Here is a 25,160-nt window from a genome sequence, read left to right on the forward strand (position 1 = left end):
GGCCCGACCATGTCCCTCCTAGTCCTGATCCCTTGGCCCGAATGACCAGACTGCACCCCATCTCCTTCCCTCCTGTGCTTCCCAACAGTGGGAAACATGTCCCTGGTGGATGGGGCACACATGGATCCTGCTCTCCTGGAGCGCTCCTCTGTGCTACCAGCAGAAACTCCACATAAAATGACCACACAGTTTAAATTTTATTTCAGAAAACTATGAGGCTTTGGTAGCTCCACCCATCCCAGCAATGGCATGTGTAGGCTACATATTCTTTTTCAAGTCACCAAATGACTGTAAACTGAGCACGCAAGGATGAACAAAAGTCCTACTCAGCAGACATACTGAAATAAAATGGAGTTCAGTGTTTTACTCTCTTCCAGAATGGAGAACTCATTCAGTCAGCTTGGGCAGAAAAGGAAGAAAAAAAAAATTACGGTTGATTTGGGTAATGCCACCAAACTCAGCTGGGTAAAAGAGCAATTAATATGAAAGGACAGCTCCTCAGGAGCTGATGAAAGGGTGAGCAGGATGATGAATTTTAAAAAATGTCTATTAAAAGCCTACCTGTTTTTTCTCACCTACAAATTAAACATTTTCATTTGTTACCATTAACGTAAGGCTGGTGGTCAAACTACCAACTTTCTTCCCTTCCCACTACTGAAATGGACTCTTAAAGTATCAGATTTATTTTTTTAGCCAATTCAAAATCTCTTCATCTTAATAGTGTGTACAAAACATCTAAAACTTGCTTTCATTGCATGACAGTCTGCCTTGTGCTATTGTTCTTGCTATTGGCCCATAAGAAGCATTAAGAAGCACGTGATTAGCTCCATTTGATTATTTATTCTTGCAATTCAACACATTTTTGTATTGCTAAATTTGGTATTTCTGTTGCTTGTAAACAAGCTGGGCTTTGACGAGACATCTCAGCTCCATATAACCTGGTCCCAGTTTTCATGTCAAGAAGTACTGTATAATAATTGTTCCAGCAGTTTCCTGCATTTTTTATTTTCTTTTTCTCCAAAGTAACTGTAAGGATAAGGTTATTTTAAGCATGAACACTAAGGAAACTTGAGGTTTGTCATTGTGGAAATGGGACAGGGGGAGGGGGAAGAAAGGGAAAAAGGACCCTTGGTTAAGTTACATGAGTTTCTCAACTTTCTTCAATTAGACTGAAAAACCATTACATCTTCCAGTAGCTTGGAAATGTCACTTATTTTATTTAGAATTCTGCAGATGTGATGTGGAACATCATGTTGTTGGCTGCTTCCAATAAAACAGTGATCACTGGACCAGACTCAATCTGTAGCTGACACAATAGGATCTTGTTATATTACAACTTCACCAGTAATTTTGACACAGAATGTAGAACGGCCCAGAAAAAGTGACAAAAAAGTATTCTTGCTATTCACTGTTCTGCAGTAGATCTCTCTGATCTTAGAGGAAATTCTGCTCTACATCCTCAATCACTGTCCCTAACTCAAACATTCATAAAAAACATGTCCCACGAAACCAACATTAAGAACATGAGGATTCTTACTGAAAAGCTATTTCAATAAGAAAGCCCACTATTATTAAATCAGTTAAAAGATGATTTTCTGCTCTTTTTACTTATCAAAGCATGCTAATCAACCAAAGTATCTTTTATGCCATAATTACCTGACACATTAATGTAATACTGCAATAACACAGTTTACTAAATCCATGCTACAAGCGTTCAGCAATGTAGAAATCATGCTAGACATTCAGCTCGTTAAAGGTGAGAAAGGCTCTTATGCAGATGCAGGAGCAGATTAGTCAGATCTATGAAGCAAAGATCAGAACGCGAGAATTGAATGTCAACATTTTAATATTTTAGGATGCATATTATTGTTTTAAGAGCTAAGATATATACAAGAAGAGACACCAGGAACCTGCAGGAGTACATGACACTTGTAAAGAGATCTGAATTTTTCTATAGCTTCAACTTTTTACCACTTTAAAGCCTGTAATTTTTTCCATCCTTATGGCTTTTTTCTACAGGATGGCTAAAACACTGCTTGAATTACCTTAATCAAGATCAGTCTCAAAATTGTGGTAGAACCGCCAATTGCTTGGTCAGGTGTTTTTAATTCATTAACTTCCCAAGCCTGCAATATCTAGACTGGAGATAAACCACACCTGCAACAAAGGCGACCACTGACTTCACATCCAAAGTATCCAAATAATTCTGTTTCCTTCTCCAGAAAGCTGAGAACTGGGATAAACAACCATCTCCTGTTTGATGTGGTTGCTGAAAACACGACATTATGGTCAAGATACCAGCATTCCCCTATTGATCTCCTATAGATAGTCCTATAGACAGTCTCTAATGGATGTGAAGTCTACCATTATTAGTCAAACTAAGAGAACATTAATGTTTATCAGCTCCCTGAAGCAGAATCACACTACAAAAGCAGCAATGTATTTATTATTCTATACATAAAAATAAAATCTTTTGGTCCTCTACCTCACCAGTACTTTCCAACGGAAATTCAAGGTTTTCATATAGGTCCGTTTCCTTTGGATTCTAGAAAGTGACTGCAATTTGAATTATGTAAAGCTTACAGGTTGTATCTAAAAATAGGTTTTTTTGAATGATCCTTATAATCCTTGAAAAGCCTAAGCTTAAAGAAGCTCTTAAATTAAAAAGATGACACACAGATGAGTTCCATTTGAGAAATCAATGCTGACACATTAATAATGAAATAAAATATGCTGCAGTATTTCTAACATTTTGCAGCTGTTACAACAGCACTATTATCTAATGCAGATATATTTACCAAATTCCACATTTTGTAGTACAGGCATTTAAAATCAAAATAACTTATTTTTACTTTCTTAATAATTAACTAGTAATCTAAAGACATTTCAAATGGAAATTTAATCAGTTGCATGTGAATTCAATTTTATTTCAAGTCCCAGGATAGTCCTTTAGCTCTAACTTTGCACTGTCATCTTTCTTCCTCACCCAAGCAAGTATTCCCAGCCATGCGGCAAAGAACAGGCATCCTGGCAAAGGGAAACCATCTACCCCCCAGACAAATATAAAAACTAGAGCTTTGGGTTTTAGAAAGTTAAGATTTCCAAACCATGGCAATGTTTTTAGCCTTTATAACTAAAGTATACTGTTATAAGGACCAGAATAAAACATTTAATATGACTGGATGCCCTTGTAAAGCTTCAATAATTTAAAAAAGTAATTTTTATTGTCATCCATAAATACGCTTTAACCTCCTACCATACGAATAAGGATATTCTTTTTCAGTAGCTCAGTGAAGCTATGCAAATTGTCATAACAAAGTTTGCTTCTGCACTAATTTATTCCAAAACTGCTTTCCAATTTCAGAAAAACAGATATTTGTATTGGGGAGGGGCATTTTTCCTCTCCAAGTGTGCACATATTTTTGTATCTTGTTTTATTATGTAAAATAAAATACTTCTATTTGAAAACTGAACTAGAAATACATCTGCAATGAGAATGTATGAATACACAACATTTTTCATCATTGTAACACAGCACTATTGGGGAATAAACTGACAGATGGAGACTCCAATGCATTCTGCGGACTACACTGCAGATCAGTACACACTAATGGATTCACATTATCTGAGAGAGGACATCTGTCTTAGAAGAAATTATTCATACTTAAATTACCCATTTTGTTTTTGTTTAATATTAACTCTATGCAGAAGTGTATACGATTTAATTGTACCTACGTTGTTAAAGCTGCTCATCATGCTTAAATATTGCTGTGTAAAGCACCTTAACTGGTTTGTCTGTCATGCTTTGTGACATGATCTAGTTGAATCTTTTCAGGTTATCTAGACTGAAGTTATTAATTCAGTTCTATAAATTATCCACTTACATTTAGAATGGATCCACTTATGAAAAGAGTATTAAGTGACCATGCAGCGCTGAATAAAAGGGAAAATCTTCTGTGTAAGTATAGCAATAGGATATCTTTAAAACCCTGATTATTTGAGTTTAACTCTTAACAAATCTTAACTCACCTCCTCCCCCAAACACATTCCTCAACACATTTGATCAACCAAACTCTGTATGCACAAGTAAACCATTTATGTGGATTATCCTGATTCCTATTCACGCACACACGCACATATTTATACACGCACAAATATATACACACGCACATATGCACTTATATATATACACACTAAAAATTTCCTTTTTTCCAAATGCTTGTACATGTGTAATACGTATAATTTTTAAATAACCAGAAAAGATAAACTATTCCTACCTTTTCAACTGCTAATTGTTTTGATGGTTTTTCTGATTCTCTCTCTTTCTTTTTCTCTTCTTTCTTTTTTTCTTTTTCCTTCTGAAAAAAAAAAGAACAACAAACAGGTGGGCATTTTGCTAGTACTTAATGACAAAGCATTTGCAAACATATTGAATGTCCACAGTCATATAGAATATAGAGATCTTCAGCTACTCCCTTTTAATTTAGTTTATGCCTGTATCTGTTCTGCTTCCAGAAGTGACTCATTTTGCTCAAATAGAACTACTAAAAATATTTTAACTCAGAGAATTCAATAAATTCTCAAAAATAGTGCCACTAAAAATAGTGTAACTCTGACAATCCAATAAATTCACTATATTACCTGCTCATCTGCATTTCTTATAAGCAGAAGGAAAAAAAAAAAGTGCTGCTTCTCTAAGTTCAGCAGATCTGAAAAGAAGAAAACATCTACAAGTACTCCAATTAACTGTGATAACCTCTGTCATTAGGATGGATGTCAGTCTCTTTGACCAAATAACTATAGGAGGGTAATTTGCATGCAGTTTTCTGCAGAGAGTTACTAACTTTTAAAAGCTAACCTATTAGTCTTCAAAAAAACCACTGCTGAACGTAGAAAGTTGACTTGGACCATATGACAGACCTGATGATTCATAAGACATCAAATTGTTCCAGAAAGACAAAACAAAGAGATCCCTTTACCTGAATGCATCATAGCGACATTACAGAAGTACTACCGTATAGTACTAGTGAGGGTACTTGAACATTAAAATGCACGGAACAAGCATTTGCCATGGCTAATAAAGGAGATGAGACAGTAGCTCCTAAATGTTCTTTCAGTCATTAGACTTGGATCCCTCTGTTCAAAGCCTCAAAACAGTTTTGTTCCACATACTATCTTTTAGCAAGTTTCCCATTATTAGGAGGAAGGTTGGGAGGTTAGACCGAGAATTAGATAACTGTCCATGCAGCTCCAGTATTAAAAAATAAAACAGCTTACTAGGCTACAGGTTTCTGCCAATAAGGATTTTTTTTTCCCTTTTTAACATCCAGTATACATAATTTTAAAATCTGTGTAACACGATCTTTGATTAAAATAGCTCTGACATTCAGATGAAGTGGCTTTGTGTGCAGGGGTTTTTTTTGGGGGGGGGGCGGGGCGGGGGCAGGAGAGAGAAGGGGAGCTGGGGACTGGATTGGGCATGGGGAGACACAAGTTACACATTCTTCACAACTTCAAATAGTCAATTTTCAAACTTTCACCATATTTATCAGATGGAGTGGTGTTTGTCAATTGAGGTTACTCAAGTCCCAACTAACCCCTGTGAATTATTTAATTGGGTGTTAACCTGAACACTCGGGTCCTGGAAACTGAGACTATCAGACCAAGCATCTGCTTAAATGTGGGTGTCACTTGAGCAACAGGAAGCAGTGACCACAGCCATGAAACTGCAGTTAAGGATAATTTGGAATGTCTGTTTTGAAGAAAAGAAACAGAGACCAACTCAGATCTTAGTGAGCACTGGAACAAGAAAATGAGTATAGTAGTCCAAACCAGAGGTCCAGCCAACATCACACCACACCTGTGGCAGTGCCAGGTGTTCAAGAAAAGGTCTGTATGACTGGGACATCACAGTGTTTTATTTTGAGGCCATCATAATCACCTGAGATTTGCAGACTTACTGAACTATGATTACAACTGCATGGCCATGCCTTTCCAACGAAGCTTGGCCTTCTCGCATTACTGTGTATGTCACTCATCTTCCTACCAACCTGCATTCTAAAGACTCCCAAAATCCTGTGACCACAACCCTGTACTGCACACAAATATTCTGCTAGAGCAATAACCTTTCCAAAAGTCGTTCATTTCTTGTTCCCACTCCAACCTGCCCAAGCTGAATGATTTAAATTATTTAATCTCTTCTCCTGTAGAAGATTTTCTACATCTTAAGCCACTGTGACTTGTTTCCTCCTGGGAAAGGTTGCTGGAAGTCTCATTAACAGCACACTTACTTTTTAAACACAATACCTTAACTTTAATATTTTTAAGTGAAAGGAGAGCTAAAGCTTTTGCATATGATCATTTACAGGATGTCCTCATTTCCAGTTTGACTTCAACAATTTTTTAAAATGTTTTGTTACTGAAACTTCACTTCTAGAGGAAAAAAGTATCTAGAAACTTCTGTTCTTCAGGACTTCAAGAACAAGGAGGGCTTGCAGTAAGTTTCATATGGTGAACTCTCCACAAAGGTGGCCAAATATAAATAAAAATAAAGTTGTCCTTAACAAATACTTGACAGTTTCATAGTGAATATATGAAGACTTAAACTCTTCACCACCATTTCTGCCTATACACCTCAAAAAGCCTACAGGAACTCCCTTGATTCCCAGTGACTTTATTTTCATTCACTTCATTTTCATTGTGCACTTGAAAACCTGTAAGTCCTTCATCTTCACACTTCACAATTTCAATATGCGAGCTTTCTGCTTCAGCTCCATTAGAGAAAAACGAATTAAGACTAAATAAAAACATTTATCAGATGCTGTCTTCATGCCAGAATTTCAACTTAAGAGTTTCATTATTTGCAAAAGCAGTCGAAAAACAATATGAAGATAATAAAATTAAACTCATACTGGTTTTAAAATTCTATGCAAAAATTATTCATCTTTTTTCTCCAAGGTTCATTTTTAGCAGCATGGCATACTAGCTAGAGACAAACTTTCAAATTTGAATGCATCGAGAGAGATGTGTGAGAAAGCAAAGGCAAGCTTCATTCCAAGTGGCTGCCGCTGTTCCTGGTGTAACTTAAAAACCATGTCAGATCCAGCAAGGCTTGTGGTCTAGTCCATGGCACTGTCATTTAAATTTTAATTAATGTTTAAATATAGCTGAACTAAAATAATTTATAACATCTGTCCATGTTTTCTCTATCTAGAAGAAAAGACAGGGTTTATGTTTAGATTGTAAGTTATTTCACATACTGTATACAGTCTCAATTTAGAGTGAAATATCCAAGAGTCTAACATTGAGCATTCACGTTCTAAAACAATGTATTCCGTTATTGCTGCAAATTGTGACATTTAATAAAGTTCATACAAACGATGTCTCATCTACTTGGGTTTGTGTTGTTTGTCAAAGGCCCATCTAAATAGTAAATGTAAGGTCAGGACATACACACATATCCCAGCTAGAAGGGATATTAAAACCAGTATGAGTTAACAGAAGTGTCACTGAATTAATTTTATACTGATCTCCAAGGAAACTGAACTAGATGGTTGGAACAGTACTGATAATTTAGATTCTGAAACAACCAAGTAATATTAAAAAAATACAAAAATTTTTCCTGAGGAGAGAGGACAGTGGCACTCATGCCGATTAGCTGGGAATGAAATGGTGCTTCCACAGTTTTGTGACATTAAATCAGAGCAGAATTGGAATTTTCACATATCACAATCATGCATGTCCTTTGTCTCACTGTATTTTTTTTTTTCATGTATCTACTCCAGGAAGCAAGGAAAGAAGTACTTTAAATGCCCGAAGTAATACCAGCAACTCAAACTGTCTCGTTAGCTCAGTGAAATTACTCTATATAAATGTAAACATTTGTACAAAGCAGTAACCTGACAAGAGCTACACCCAAAACAAATATACCTCTGCTTTGCTCTTCTCAGCAGCAGCTTGCAGAGAAGGAGAGGATGCCAAAGGCTGAGCAGCATCAGAAGAGGAGATCTGTGCAAAACAGGAAAGAAATGAGAAAGAAAATAAGCAAGAACAGCTGGGAGGGGAGCGAGCAGAGTCAGCTGAGAGACGTGATTTTCATTCTTTTTTTCAATAATTTTGGGGGTAGAGAAAAAAAATACAACATAACAAAAAAAAAGAGGAGAAAAAGTATTTTTTTTTTTTTTTAATCAATATGATTTTTAAAGGAAATCTGTCAGGTAGGAATGAGTGACCTATAATGAAATTCACTAGAATAGAATATAAGAAAATCAACCTGGATAAGAACATATCACAGGCCTAAGAAAAATAATTAGGTTTCATCCATTGTTCAATTTTACCCAGTGTGACTATTGAAATATTAATGTCCTGAAGCACGAAGGCACAGCATCCCAGAGGAAGGGGAGAGAGGAGAGTGCCTTTGTTCTTGTTCACTGTAACAGAATATTTTTATTAAGAGGAATGCAGAATAACTCTGAAGGTTACCCATTAATTAAAGTCCTAATTAACTCTTCTCCAAGAGCACTCCGAATGAGTAAAAAACTAAAGGTTAATATAAAGCTACATCCTAGCAATAGGATGCCAGACCTTCCAGACAGGTGATACTTCTTTTCTAGGAATCAGCATGTAAAATGGCAATTAGCAACACTAGACTTCCAGAATTATCCAAAAGGTATGTGTTATATATGCAACAGATGCAGTTTACTCCAGAAAATAGGATTTCTCTAAATGTATTTTCATACATGTTCCTATCCTATTTCTTTACGCATAGTTGATCACTTTAATGGAAACATTATCTTTCTGTTTCCTAACTAGAAAAACGCATCTGAAATACATTTACCAAACATGTAGAAGATCCTCAGAGTTACAGAGCTCACATTTTGATGTTTTCTATCACTCTACTATCTACAAGGAAAACTTAAAAATGAATGATACTATTACAGAGCAGGTCATTACGTTGGAGCAAAATAATCAACTCAGATAACATGTTTTTACTTAGTATAAAAAAATAAAAAAACAACAGCTTGCACTAAAAGGAAACTGAAAGCTAAAAAAAACCAAACCGAAACAAACCAAACCTGCTGTGTGGTCTGAATACCCCATATTTCTTACAGATAAACCAGTACTATAGCTTATATAGCTGGAATATTCACAGAATAAATAGTATTTTTACAAACTCAGAACTTGTGCTTATCCTGGAAGATGGTATAGAGCTTCAGGAAAGATACTTTAAAAGTTTATTTTAAAACCAAATTTTACCTGCAGAAGTATGAAACAGAATCCTCATTTTTAAATTTACTGTTTTAAAATGCTCAGGTTATTAGACGAGTTATGGATACATCTGCTGCAATGAAGCAGTTTGTATCTCAAACAGTAGCATTCTGTTGCTATAGGAACACAAGGATCCTGTTTATTTCAATTACACCACATTGTAATAAAATAAAGATGTCAGAAAAATGACTAGGTAACTACATATATTAAACTATGAGTTCTAACACTGTGTTCCTTACTAAGATTTTAATTAAATGTAAATGTGGCTAATGACACATCTTAGGTATACTTTCAAGTTTCTAAAGTGAGATTTTTTTGTTTCATTCTTTTGTATGCATCATATTGTAAGAGAATTTCAGCTTGATAGGTCTCACAGGTGAACAGCACATAACAGCTCCTCATCACACAGAAGCAGGTAAGCAGAATTTCATTTGGGGGTTCGGGGGAGAATCAGTACTGTAGATGTTTGCATCACATTTCCATCCTTCCATAATAGTCCTCCTCAATCTGCATATCTTCTTCAGAAATTAAGATATTATCTGACCTATGACAAGGTAATTCTGTGAATGCTTGAAAGTAATTATTCTAGTTTTGGAAATCAAGTATTGGAGAAGCATCATGCACACGGTAAGCAGGGGACAGAAAGAAAAGCAGTTGCCGTCTAACCTGGGGTATGGAATGGGATGTACAAGTTGAGACATGCCCGAGCGTAATGTTTAAAGATAAACAGAAGCACTACTTTCACTTCAGGCTAAAAAACAGCACCTGAAAGCACACTTCACATACGCAAATATTGAACTAAGCAAGAGTACAAAAGGCATATGACTGAAGATAATCTTTAAGAGCAGACACACTACAATGTATGAAGAACTGATTAAGTTTGTATAACGAAAGTAATAGCATGAGTTCGGGCTACCAAACGGCTTTATCACCACTGCACTGTGTTAAATTTTTCATTTCCCATGTGGCGCCAGATACGGAAATCTGAATGAAAAAATCCAATCAAGTCACAGTGAGTGGCTGGATAAAGTTAAACATAAAACCGGATTAAAACCGGAGCTGGTACAGGGCATTGTGGCAAGCGGTTAAGCAGGCAGAGAGCAGCAAGATCTGATCAGGGTATTGGGGAAGCCTGGAGAGATACTTGCCCTTGGGACAGACGGAATTTTCACTAACATCCAAGTCATTCTTACAGATGCTAATGCCTTCTTCAAGTGTGAAGAGAAACCAAACACCACAGCCATCAAATCAAGTGTTTGGTTTTAAGGAGACTTTAAAACACTCATTCTTAACTCAAACTAACCCATATGCAATATTTTAACAAACCAGTGAAGTTACTTGATATTCTGAGATCTCAGTAAAACCTCACGGGTTTTGTTCTCCCTTGTAGCTGCCCCCAACTCTTACTTTGCAAGGTTGTGGTACGGTCGTAGTTGCAAACTGCAGCACACTTCACAGATGCAATACATAGCAAAAACCTCAAAAAATAATTCTTCTTATTAGCATAAATCATCCCTAAACAACTTCAATGCTATTCTGAGGAGTTCATTGCCAAAATCCCTGTATGCCATTCAAAGCTAATACTAATACCTTCCACATCCTGTTTGCAGTGCAGACATATCATAAGCTATAGGAGATATTAGATATGGAACAGATGAAACACCGATAAGGAACACTGGCTGACAACAAGTTGTGTGTTCCTGGCTTATAGTTCCAGTAAACTGGTTTTTTTTGAAACTACTCCAGTGCTAAAGCAGCTCACAGAGCTGTTCCTGTTTGTAGTCAAAAGAGATTCACTGGCTTGCCTGGAATGGCAACTGAGAAAGCATCCGCTCAGTGACCTATTTCTACATTTGTGGCCAGCAGTGGGAGCGCTGAGGTTAGACTAACCCCGGGTCAAACCACTCACCCATGGCACGTAGAGGCATTTCGCTCCAGAGTAAGTCCTGCTGAACCCACCTTTAATTAGTTGAAAGCCACAAAGGCACTTTAAATATTTATAGCAGAACCCTGACCACCACTCAGGATCACCAAGCAAGGTTGCAATAATAACTTTCAAAGTGGTCTTTAGGAGACTGAGATCACTGAAATGCAGCACTATGTCATCCCACATCAAAGTAACATATGGGTTTTCTATTGGGTATTTATCAGCCTTTATTAATAATTAATCGTTTCTATAAGCTTGATCAGAAGCATCAGTAAAAGAAGATTACTCCACGCTTGGGTCCAAGTTAAGAGTACCTGAAAATACTGTTGTTTACAAGCAGACATCCCCTCTTTAGTGTAGGAAAAACCAATCTGGTTTGCAAAAAAATGCTATACCACAGCAATAATTGGCTTCTGTTATCACTTTTCTAATTTGGCAGTTTTAATCCAATTGTTACATTCCAGTGGAAACAAAGAGAAAAAAGCTAAAGTATTAGTTTCTAGAAAAGCTGGGCAATTATGAAGTTTTAAGAGCAGACAGCAGGAGAGGTGGACAATATCTTTGTTTAATTTAGATCCAACGGAAAAAGACATTTGAGCAAAAAGGTACTAAGAGTAAGATTTGTCATCACAACTACTAAAGACAAGTGACCAAAACCTCCCCACTTTCGGCTGCATGTGTAAACCAATAAGTTCATCTACATTTCAACATCAAAATCTAAAAAGTAGTTTCCAGCCATCTTCCAGAATTCAATTAAAGAAGCACACACTGATCTGCTCTGATAACATATGTTAGCACTATATTCTGGAAAATTGTCAACTAAGATGGCCTTGATTATTGGCACTTCACCAGTACCAGACAAAAATGATGGCAACCCCTGCAACCAACTTTAGATGCTGCTAGAAAAAGAATAAAGTCCATATGCTTGTGTGCATTAAGAATGTGTCACAAACTGACAACTAGCATCAGAATATTTCATTTAATTCTTACTTTAAGAGTCAATGTGTCTTTTGTTTAAAAAGTTAAATGAGAATTACCTAAAATAGGGAATGAAGGCAAAGAGCTGTTTCTTAAATTTCTACATTTATACTCATATGCCCACAAAATTTTGATCGCATTTCAGACCAAAAGACTGGTAGTAATTTCATTTTAGCAATTCCTTCTGTTGTTTGTGTTTTGGAACTCCTTTTTAGAAAGCTGATAAAATAAAAATAACCATTTTGCATAATGAAACTCAATACTGTCTTTAAAGCACCATGAACATTCAGCACTGAGCAAGAAAATACACACACTTGCAATTGTATCATAAGATTTCATTTGCACCTATGCTCTGTGAGAAACTCTTTGGTTCACAAAAACCATAAGATCAGAATGAAAGGATCTGCAGGTTTACGATATTTCTCCAGTTCCCTGCTCTCTTACATGGCAATGTGTTACCTGTCCCTATTTTGTCCATTAAAAACTTCTATACTATTAAGTTATAACTTAGTAGTGGCACTATCCAAATACATGCTATGTCAATAGTTCACATTAAAGCATCAAAACAAACACTATTTGGCCCCATGGCTGTGATGTAGTTTATGCACCAGACTACAATTTCAAGTGAAAAAGGTAAGCTTAAGGAAGCACTAAATCTATCGGAAAACATAACATACAAAACCTAAGAAGGATTTTACTTTAGTTCAGTTTGTACTAACATATTTCTGACGGTAGATAACAGTTGTACAAACACAGCCTTTAAGGTCTACGTACTAAATAAAGTTTTCATCAAATTTTATTTATAGTTTTTACTAAATCCTGCTCCTGATGCAATGCATTTGTTATTCAGCCTTTTATTAAAAAGAGTTCTAGTTAAAGCATTGGAAACCTGTATTAAGCTTCAATTTAAATATGAAATTTAAGGTGCTACCACTAGAAGATTCAAGAGATTACAAGTGATTGTGTTACCAAACTATGACAATATAGTCAGGAAATTAGCAGCTGAACCAAATACAAAGGTGCCCTCGAGTGGCCGTTTTATATGCACACAATAGAGAGAAATACTCTAATAAGAAGATAACTACTCTACGCTCATTTTACAGGTTTTAAGTTCAGCTACTATATATGTTTTTCTCATTTCAGGAGACTTTTGACCTTATTACTGTACATCTCCAACAAATTATGACAACACTAAAATTAGTATCCTATTTTAAATCAGTGGAAATTACAGACTATTAGATGCATATAAACACAAAAACAATTGCTTACCATTTTTGAAAGAGACTTATTATCAAAATACTGAAAGGAGTATAATAATAATAATGTACTATTAATAACCTTCATCTAGGAATTTCTGCAGAAGTTCTTTAGGCTGACTGGTAAGACTTTTTTTAAAGTTACTACATTTTCTCCCTTATTCAGTGCTCTAACTGCTGGATACCACATAAAAAAGGTTGAGCATCCCATGTTTCACAAAACACAGCAGTAGCTGGCTTCTCAAAAAAGCCTGTACTGCTCTTCCGTCAGTGTTCTGAACATGCTCACCACTCCTCCATCCCTCCCATATCTCGTTCCAGGAATACAGTGAAGCTTCTGCACAAGCTGCCTGTAGTTCTGGACGTGTGCAGAGCTCTAGGCGTTCATAAAATTTACATCAAGTAGAGATGCAATTAGTGTTGTGGGAAATACAGATATATTTAATAGTATTAAACTTGAGCGGAAAAATATTTTTCCAACTCTGACCAAGACCATCCATATCTATTGTTGCACACATTTTTTTAGATTATTTAGCTTCTCCTTCAGATAACCACCTCTTGAGATACTATGGAGAGTCACCATGGCTAAATTAAAGGTTGACACAGGATAAACAAAACAGATGTTTTTAACCTCTTACTGGAGTGTTCTCCATTTCCCCTGTCCAACCTAATAGGTGTTTTCTCTATTTGTTCCTCAGAAAACTGTCTTTAATGAGAGCTTCCCAACACTTCAGAACAATTACTTTTACATTTTCACGATTCACGTTAAACTAGCAACACAGTCACTGCAGATTTCAGCTTTGGAAAAGGGTTTGCTTACATGGACATTGTAACTCATAACTGGTCAGGCCAGCTGTGTGAGCTGCTCCTTGAATGAGTATTTATGGAAGAGCGGAAAGTAAGACCCTGCACGTGAGAACAGCCTGAAAATCCACACCCTGGCTTCTGTAACTCATTCATTTAACCTTTGCTGGACAAAGTCCAGCGCAAGGGCAGTCACTAGTGCTACATGCAGGCATTGATGCTGGGGTCAACTATTTAACTTCTTCATCTACACCCACCCAATGGACAGAGTACGTCACCAGCAAGGTTGCAGATGATACAAAATGAGGAGGAGTGGTTGATACACCGGATAGTTGTGCTGCCATTCAGAACACCTTGACAGGATGGGTCAACAAGAACCACATGAAGTTCAATGAGAAGTGCTAAGTCCTGCACCTGAGGAGGAATAACCCGATTAACTGGGGCAGACTGGGTGTCAAATAGCTGGAACGCAGATTTGCAGAAGAGGACCTGGAGGTCCTGGTGGACAAGTTGGACATGAGCTAGCAAGGCGACCACTTCCAGGCTCACGGGTACAAGAGAGACTTGCAGAGAGACAGACTGAAGCGAGTCCATCAAATGGACACTAAGGTGATTAAAGGATTAGAGCACCTTTCAGATATGGAGAGGCTTAGTCAGTTCAGGTTGTTTAGATTAGACTGAGGAAGACTGTGGTATTGAGAAACAGGCCCAAGAGACATTGAACGTGAATTGAAACACAGGAAATTCCATTGAAACATGAGAATAAACTTCCCCATTTACGGGGGGCAGTTGAATACTGGAAAAAGTTACCCAGAGAGGAGCTGTGGAGTCCCCAGCCCTGGAGATATTCAAAACCCAATTAGACACAGCTCTAAGCAACCTATTCTAGTTGACCTCACTTCAACTAGGGGAACTGGATGATCTCCAAAGGTCCCTTCCAGCCTAAGCTATTCTGCTATTCTATAATTCAACCAATTCTAACAGCACCAACTTGCAAAATAAATTTATCCCACTTTTGCTATCCCTGCCCACAAGTCATAATTCATGTATGGTACTTCAGTGCTTCCTAATGACGCCCATCTTCATTAGCATATTTCAAAAATACTTCATGTCACTTGATTCACAAATTCCTCATAGACCACTAGAAAACTAATATGGTTCTTACAATATTGGGAGAGGTAACCAGTAACCTCTCCAAGCCAATGACTGAATGCTTCTCAAATGTAGCTACTATAAACTTACTGTTCACATACCCCATCATACCCCAATTTATCCATCTTAAGGTGCCCACGTGACATATTTTAGTGTAGTACATGTATTATGGATTTAATCTCCTTTAAGATAACTTTCTGGAAAATGTGCCACCAGAGTCCCTAAACTCACATCACATTTTATCCAGTTGCCTAAGTTCATACTTCTTAAATTATACACAATGTCTTAGGAAAGCATGGAGAATGTAGACCCATTATCCTTTTCCTTCCATGAACTTAAGAGTTATATGAAACTTCTGCTCCATATATAATTTACACCCTTTCTTAAATATAGAAACTTTGTTTACTATTCTCTAAACGTTGGCAGGACATGATAATATATTCACACTCCACGTAGTGGAAATAGATCGTGCCAGTTCATAATTTTTGGGACAACATATCCAGAGTCCGCTTAAGCTTATTCACCATCCAACCTGAATAAGGCAATTTCCATATGCATTTCGAGAAACTGTGCACCTCATTCTCCTATGTATTTATTTTTATTAAGGGCTGCAGAAATCGTTTGTGATACAGGTATTCTTTATCAACACCCAACACAGCAATCTCACTGCTTCTCCTCATTACTTGTAAGGCATAGGTATCATTGTACAAGATGCAAAAATAAACAAAAGTTTAAGAAATATTTTCTTTTTACAGCTTTTATTTTACATCAAATAAGACATGCCAGGTTTTTTAAAAATTCAGAAAATATGACTGATTAAAACTTGACTTCCTGAACCTCTTTGCCACTTTCATATGCTTTTAATTCAGCAGCATGTAGATTTAGTCAAATTAAATTATTTGGACTGGGTATCAGAAACCCCTTCATTAGCACAGTGCTGTGTCACAAAGAATCCCACCTGTTGCTGTTACTCAAGGGTGTACTTCAGGCAGATTTTATTCCTTCTGGAACCTCGGTTCTCCAAATCACACATTTCCTCTTGGCTTACTGGTAAACTGTGTAATAATCTATTTTAAAGCTTACTTCCCCTGATCAGCAATTCTGGGAGATTGTTACTAATTCCCAAAAACCTAAAATAAGCTATTTCTCTTGGCCACGGCATCTAAGATCATGAGCCTCACTGACAAATGTCTTTCCCCCTCACCAGTTGCACAGCTTTGATTACAAGTATTTGGGACTCAATACAGAGATCATCAGTCTATATGAATACTCTGTTCAGAAATGACTTTCATAAAAACAAACACCCCGAAGTATCTGGAGATGCAGAGCACCAGTTCTAGAGCCACTGGTCTTGTCATACTTCTGCCTTATTTCCAGACTGAACAAATGACTTCTGCTGAAGCTAAGTTGGTCTTTGAGCACTTCACCCTGTCACATACATGCACAATGTTGAATCATTCTATTTGTGACCAAAAACCAAGCAACATCTCTCATCCAAGCACAGAAAGCCAGTCAATGCATTTTTATCAGCTCTGTTCAGACTTTACCAAGCCAAGGGCTCTGACTTTTCATGCTGCCTTCCCTTCAACAAAAGCAAATTCCACCCACTGTTGTCACCTCAGACTATCATTTCAGGTACTGGTGATAAACCTGTCAAAGGATGGGCAGAAAATAGGAATAGTAAGTAGAGAGGGAGCCTTGGGATCAGCTAAATTCTTTAACAATGACAAGAAAGATGATATATGCATATTTTCTCTCTTAAACAACAGGATTTCTGTTCTTTAGAACTCATTACTAATTCTGAAGTGAAGAGATACCAAACTGATAAGTTGTTACACTCTCGCATTCCTATACAACTGGGAACTGCCTTCACATCAGTTGAGCAGACGAAGCCATTTCTAAAGATGTGAGCACAGAGAGGAAGTGATGCAGCGTTACTCTTCAGGTTTGATTATTGCAGTCAGTAATACCGGTAAATCTCATCTCTGAACAAGTGCATCTAAACTAGAAAGTGATCTCTCCAGCAACCATCCATTTTCAGTTCTGGATTCAACTGCTATGTTTTAGGATTGGTTAGATTATCAAGGGAAAGCAACAAGGCCAAAAAGTGAACTTGTCAAATAATTGCTTTGTCATGATAGTCACAAGTGTCAGTTAACACTTGAAATCTGCTCTTTCTCACTGGAAAACACAGTCTCCTCGTGAGCATTTCTTGTGATAATCTGAACAGATTCCTGACAACACTTCTCATCCTGTATTGAAACCAAGCTGTACATCATCCATATTCAGTTTCAACTGAGTATTTCAAAATAATTAAAAGTTATGATAATCCAACTAAGATGACAATTAGCCCTGAATACACCATGTCATTTCTTCAGCCTGTAACAGAATTTCTATTTATGAACTGCAAACATTCAATTTTCATTTCATTAAACATCTCTTACAGCTGCTGGGGATGTCAGAAAATCTACTGTAAACATTGTTTTCCCAACACAAGTAACAAATTCCATAAGAACTGGGAGAAGAACCTGTCCCAAAAGTCAAGAATAGCTAGATCTGCCCTGTTTTCCACAAAAATATCACCACAGGAAATTAAGTAGGGGGAAAAAAATCCCCTTGGTATAAATGCACAGGCTGCAGATAGAAGTCTTACCAACTCAAGTTTCTCTTTTCTGGCTCACCATCACTGTCACCATCCATGGTTTTCTTGGAAGTGGTGTGAGGAAATAAGATAATACCACGTCATCCAGAAAATTACCAATATATCCCAGACAAAAGATAAGGTAAAAAAAAATACAGAAACAAAAGAGTAACTGCAATTGTGCTAAGACTTGATGAGAAGAACACAGGAGAAAAGCCTAAACAGGGAAAAAGTGGAAAAAAATACAAAAAGGGGAGCAAATTAAGGCAGACTAAGGCAGACAGTGTTTTTCCATTTGGGAGTTCCTTTTGTGTACCCACATTCAGAACTATGAAAGTCTTTTCTGCTGTGATAAGGAGTCTCTCTAAAATAGTAAGGCACTTTATCCTGCTAAAAAATCACGATAGATTTATATTTCACTCTCTTGGAATATGTCTTGTGTTAATTCATATTTCCTTTACTTACATTTAGTGCAGCAATTCTGAAGAAGACCTTCAAGTCATTTATTGAAGCATACAAGTTCAGATTCCTGGGGAAAGGTGTTTGTGTAATTGTAAGCTGTGCTCTTCTAAGAGTGCTCCAGGAGACAGTAAACTAAAGGAGCATTTAGAGTTTAATGCGAGCCCAAAGCAAACAAAAGATTTAATAAGCAACAGGCGTCAGGACTAAGATTGTTAGAGAAGAAATTGCTTTGCATGCTTTACCCTTCAGTTCTAGGACTGTTGTGTACCAAAAAACCCTACGATGAATATAAAAGGACTTGCCTATGCTTGAAAGTGATAATCAGGTGCAAGTCTGAAGTGGAATTATATTCCTGAGCAGTTTCATGTCAGCACTTACCTCAAGGAGAGTTTTAACATTCCAAATTACTTCACACCACTTGACCTATGGTAACTGTCCGTAGTGAGTTACAGAAGTGATGCAAGCTCTCATTTGCGTGGTACGGGGTTTCAGGGACAAATCCAATCAAGCAGCACAGCACATTGCACAGTAAATTGCCCATGTTACTGTATCTTAGATGCACTGTGTTTATAAAGACACTCTAATCATTTCACTACTATGTGAAGTCTGTTCTATTGGATTCAATGCTATACTTTGTATCAATCACAGCTCATGGATGCCTAAAAATCAAGAAGGGGGTTCAGCAGAAGAGTACAGTACAGGAGTACAGTATTATGCTGAGGATATTTTAAATAAGTTGACTTGCTAAGAGCTACTGTCACTCCTAAGCTGATTATTCAAACAGTGAAAAAAAAGTTCCCGCTTTTAACAATACCAAATCATGTGTTATTCACAGAACAAATGTATATATATTCCCAACTAACATCCTGTCCAGCTTCTAGTATTTTTACTTTTTAAATGTAAAACCATGGAGTCCTGATCGTTACAAAATTACATCGTACCAAAGCAAAACAGGAAGGCAGTTGCCATATCAAGAGCAGTTGGTCCTTAGAAGTCTCGACAAACCAAGGTCTCACCACAATAGGACTATGAGCTACTTTCTGAGAAATGAAGTGTTGATCTTTTATACCAGTGTGACTCTTGTTATTGTTAGGAGAGAATTATGATAGATGCTGTCTTGAGAAATACTACTTCCTACTCTGCCATGAGCTACACTGCTTAAACAGAATATACTTTCATAACACATCTGCCAAAATACAGTAAGTACCATACAGTTGTCTTCGCAGTTTTAGTTACAATATCACAACCCTGCAACTCTATCTAAATATCTACAGATCATTTCAACTGTAAGAGTTTTCTGAAGAGCTGACATGCATCTGAAGATGCTTCCATGGGGTACCAAAAAAATCAGTTTGCCTCCTTAGGTAGGCTAATTTATTCAAAATTCTCTTCTTTACATTGATCAAAATAAAACCTAAAAATAAATACTGCTACTTTAACAGCAGCCAAACAGAAAAATTTTCAAAAAATTACAACAGTGCAGTGCTCTTGAAATAAAGTATTTCAACAATTGCATTGATAAGCATTTTTCTAAAACTTTTTCTTCTTGTCTTACAACGTTATAAAGAAAATGCATATGTAATTGTAAAAAAGTTTCTAATGATTAGAAAAAGGTTTCTGTTCCAAGGAAGTTCTAAAAAAGCATAAATACGCAAAAAAACCCCAAACCTGAAAGCCACCCATAGAACTCATCCATGTTAACATGTTGCTTTAAATGTCAGATTGATATTATTATCAGTGTTAGTAAAGAGTAATTAATACATCATTTCCTTGATATTTTTTTCCCAGGCTTCCTCCCCCAGTTCTACTGCTTATTCTGAACGGGAGCTCCTGTTTTTTGTTTCACCTCCAGTACGTGGGAAAGTACAGCTGTGAAAAGGGACAAGCACAGTGTAAACTCTGATAAATTCCCTACCTCCATCTCCTAACCTGACCCTGAGCAGCACAGTTTGCCTACCTGGGGCTACCATTACTGCTACATTCCAGAAGGTTTTTCTCAAGGCTAAAGCCTAAGATTGTGGTTAAGAATTAGGCCTGATACCAGAATCTTTCCCAGTACCAAGCAACATAAAACCACAGATAACCAACCAAAAACATGCCACTGTTCCAGGGCGTCAGTCTCTCAGGTCTTTCTAGAAACAAGTCACAAACCTGCACTGAGTCTGAGCAAGAACACAAGAGAGTAACTATTTACCGATAACCCACTTTTAACAGTTGAGTAAACTGTGCTACTCATTTAGTCCTGAGCACCGATACAGAACCAGCATTTCACATTTTCCCAACAAAAATGGATCAGAAAACTCCGAGGTCTATGCTTCAATAGACTTCAATTATTTTTTTAAGTCGGGTTGCTTTCAATCAGCATTAGATTTTTCTAACGTATATTTGATTTCTACTTAAATGCATTATTCTATTTAAACTGTAACTAACCAATAAAACTGCAGATGCCTTTTTTTTTTCCTGTAATTTTACCCTGCATTGCTTTTCAGTCAACTGCAGGAAAAAAAAACAAAAAAAAGAATCATATTTGCTTATTTTTAGTCTGCATGTTTGATGCACTACTGGCTCTGCACTGGCCAATTCTGCTGTTAGATGTGTGTCTCTAAAAACCAAACTCAGTAAGATGAAACTCAGTCAGAACACAAAACACCTCATGTAATTAACAATTATAAACAATCATTTTGTAATAAAAGAGAAGAGACATGAATCCGGAGCATCACAGAACAAAGAACTGAACTTTGACGTGTACTCCTGGGCTCCACCAGACAGAATACATTAACACCAACACAGATGTTGTACTTGAAAAGCTTATGATCTTGCCAAAATTAAGCTAAGAGAAATATTATACTGCATGTTTTAAGAGAACCTATTCAAAACAACTTACATTCTACAGGAAGCTTCTACCACAAGAAACCTGTCACAGCCAACTAAATCCAGAAAAGCCACTTACATTTTTAAATACCACTTCAGTGAAATCACTGGTTAAGGAAAGTGACCTTTAGGGCACAGCAAGCCTGTTTCTGCACTCCTATACTACTCGCTCAGAACCAGAAGGGACTCATTTTACAAAATGACAACAGGTATATACATCTCCAGCTTAAACTGGTCCTAATCGAAGAAGAAGGCATTGCTATTTCAAAGGTGGTAACAAAAAGTAAGTGTTCTCAAAGCTCACATCACCCCAACAATGCTGATTTCAATTAAAAATAGGACACAGGGTGCTCTCTGTAGAAGTAAGTGGGGTAAAGAAATTTTCCAGAAGAAAAGAACTTGCCATGACATAGCACAGACACCCCACTTTAACAGTTCACAAGACTATTACTCATTGAAGTATCGTGCTAGCAAGTGCTTCCATTCTACCAAAATACTTGGTAGAGTACTGCAGGTTCCAAACAGGAATCTCCTCCTTCCTCCACAGCTCCCCATCAGTTCCCACCTCCTGGAAGGGTGGACAGAGGGAAGGTATCTAGGATGTCATGAGGACTGCAAAAAGGAAGCTTTAGAAACCATCACCACCCCTTGCACGGGGATGCAGAGACACATACCTCTGCAGAGCTCCCTTCCTCACCTCATTCTTCTCAAACTCCCCACATACCTCCCTGTGCTGGAAGCATATGCAACTTCCCCTCCTCCCTGCCAAGAGGGTCCAGGAGCAGAAAAGCAGCATATCAGACATGCAGAATGGAGACCCAGCTTCAACTTTTCTTCCTCTTCCCTGCCAGTCCCAGACCCAAGCAAAAGCTGATTACTGAATACCAGTCACACCACCACAGGTATATGTGCACTGGGCTGGGACCAGAGCCAAGGAGGGTAAGCAGTATAAGCGTCAGACTAGGGCTATAGGTGCTATAATACAACGGTTCAGTCAACTTAGTGTTGTGTACTTTTATGATTTTGCTATAAGTATGATTTCAGATTGTCTATCTTCAACCTGGTGTTTGATGGCCTTGAAGAAATGCCGGTGAATTTGAATGTGCATGAGTCATCTGTTGCTAGGATATTTCATAATCAGATTTTGTTCTTATGTCAGGGAGATTGTGCCATTTACATGAGTTAGTGAAAGAAAAGCCTAGGTAGGAAGAATTAAAATGGTGTTCCCTACTCAGCAGAAACATGCATCTCTTCAGCTTGTCTGGATTCCATCCCTACTGCTATGACATGTAAAGCGATCCATATTAGCCTGCAATATGTTAAGCAAAATCTGATTACTCCTTCAAACATATTAAGGCAGCAGTGGACTACTACATTAGACACCTTGGTTTTCTGTTTAGAAAGATCTTTGGAGTCTTTTGAACTTTTTAAAGAAGTATATTTTTAAACAATTCTTCCTATTTTCTACTTTGGAATCAAAGTAAGGAAGGGTAACTGACAGTGTAATTCAAATCACAATTTGTATTTTACCTCTTAAGCGAATCCATTTCCTCCCTACTTCAGCAAAGCTTAATGAAATACACTGCTCTGGTTTCCAGGTTTGGGGTTTTTTTATCCTTCTAGAATTAATCTATTGGTCAAATATCCACTGTTTCAGACAGCAGAGGCAGCATAAACTCTCACCTCTTCTATCCACCTTCGCACACATTTCCCTGTCAAAGTTTACTGCCTAGTCAGATGGAGTAGTAAGTTACACGTTAGACCATACTTGAACAATGTAGGTATAGAGGAGTGAGTGTTTAAGCATACATATACCTATATAAACACAAGGCTGTGAACTTCAGTAAAGGCTGACATTCTCAAAACTGCTTTGCCAGAAAAGCACTCACCTACTTACCAAAGTGACCATACAGATAGATGATCAAATACCTGGTGTGCCACATTGCCTGTGTCTGCTTGAATAGTGCACCTTGCTCCAAGAAATAGTCTAGAATTCAGCAGAGCAATATGGCTCACAGAAGAGGGGCCCAAAACACCCCACGATTTCTCACTAAGGTATTACAGAAAATGAGGGAGGACAAAATCACCAGGAACAGTAATCCTATCTTATTCCTGGAACATGGAAAAAGATATTCAAAAAGGACTCAAAGTCTATGGTTGAAGAACTACTCATCACTGAAAAAGAAAAACACAACACAAGGAATCAGAAGCAAGCTATTTGTTGGATCATAATGCTTTGCTGTTATAGACGTAATACACAATGTATGTTGAGCTTACAGAACATAGAAATAGCTTTCAAGAGATACAAAAGGAGGAATTTAGCTCTGTATGAAGAAGTTTTCAACTGTGAAAGACATTTTCATGTATGTAAAGTTTTCTACATTTCTCTTCTGCAACTTTCAAAAAAGAAAAATGACAGAATTCTTGGTGAAACTGTTTACTTACATTGAAGGCGTTAATTGCATTTTTATCATAATACTTCTTCTTTTCGTACTTATCCCTGATGAAAAATTCCACAGCTCTGGAAGTAGCTTGTTTAAGGAAAAATATCCATTCAGATAAATAGCAACATTAACCTAAAAAGCTGACAGGTTATTAAAATTGAAGAATTGCATCAGATTCCTGCTCCATCTCATTTTGTAGTTTTAAAACAACCAGAACTAACTGCTCTACACAGTACAATCGCTATTGCAGTGTCCAAAAGGAGCTGCTTTTTACTACAGAGAATTAATCAGTCTAATCTCTCAGTGAAACAATATGAGAAAGATATACTCAAAGTAACACAGTGTTCCACAGCTAGGACATTTTCACTTGGTATTTACAAGCTATGGGGCTGTAGTACTGCAAATACTTGAACAAAGGTACTTGCACACGGTAAATAATTAAAGTACAGTTTACCACCATAACTTGGGAAAAAATGCTCTCTCTTCTGATAAGAGGTGAAATGTATATACCTGTTCTCTGACTTGCACAAATTATATCATTAATCAAGAGCTGATCATAAACAGTTCTCTGAGATCAGTAAGTTCTCCATTAACATCTCCTACTATAGCAAGGGAAAGGGAAAAAAACCTAAAACATCAGTGAAAAAAAAAAATTGAAGCACAGGTGGAAATAGCAGCAAACTGATGTAGAAGACCAGAACTGACAACTCACTAGCTCAACCACAATAAGGACAAGTAGTTGTTTTCCTCAGTTATTCTCTCAGCTTCACAAAGGAGCTCATCCAAAGCAGTGTGAATACTTTACCTTTAGTAGAGCTGATTCTCTGGTAGAATAAATTTTAACTAATTCATTCATCAATGTGATTATCCATTCAAAAATTCAAATTGCCACTGTGGAAGTTCATAGCAATTTTTCCCTCAATGGATGGAAAGATACCTTAGCTCCAAGTAACATCTCTTAAGATTAACACTAAACTCAGAGCTCTCAGTTCCTTCATTCTGTGCATCAAATTATATCGTCAACAACCACATTTAGTTTCAAATTGTATGCAAGAGTCACCTGAAGACACTGCTTCATAAAAGTTGTAAAAATGAAAGGATTCTTTTGTACCTCTTTCCAAATACATCTACATTCTAAAGGGCATCTTCAGCACAGACAACTATCTTAGTACTAATATTGCATTATTCTTTACACACACCAAAGGACTGTCATTTTGCCAAAAAATCGATGTATATTATCAAATTACAGAATAACGGCACTTGTGCAATATGGAACTCCCACAACTTTCCAAATTTAGCTAAGACTAAACAGGACTCCTTCAGTTTATTTTCAACTTGCAGTACAAATTACTGCATTA

The 25,160-nt window shown here is 37.1% G+C and overlaps 1 protein-coding gene across 2 annotated transcripts in view; it reads right to left on the reverse strand.

The window, feature by feature from the left end:
• The window catches only part of SMAP1 (small ArfGAP 1), a 93,694-nt gene that overhangs the window by 37,867 nt on the left and 30,667 nt on the right, over positions 1–25,160 (reverse strand). The window contains exons 4-6 of one of the 2 annotated variants that reach the window (XM_065833575.2): positions 23,804–23,879; positions 7,930–8,007; positions 4,278–4,358 (exon numbers count right to left, since the gene is read on the reverse strand). In XM_065833575.2, the coding sequence (XP_065689647.2) occupies positions 4,278–4,358; positions 7,930–8,007; positions 23,804–23,879 (235 nt within the window). The remainder of the gene's footprint in view (positions 1–4,277; positions 4,359–7,929; positions 8,008–23,803; positions 23,880–25,160) is intronic. The other variant, XM_065833576.2, reaches the window with a different exon arrangement.

This window comes from Patagioenas fasciata, chromosome 3 (genome assembly GCF_037038585.1).
Source record: "Patagioenas fasciata isolate bPatFas1 chromosome 3, bPatFas1.hap1, whole genome shotgun sequence".
NCBI lineage: Eukaryota > Metazoa > Chordata > Aves > Columbiformes > Columbidae > Patagioenas > Patagioenas fasciata.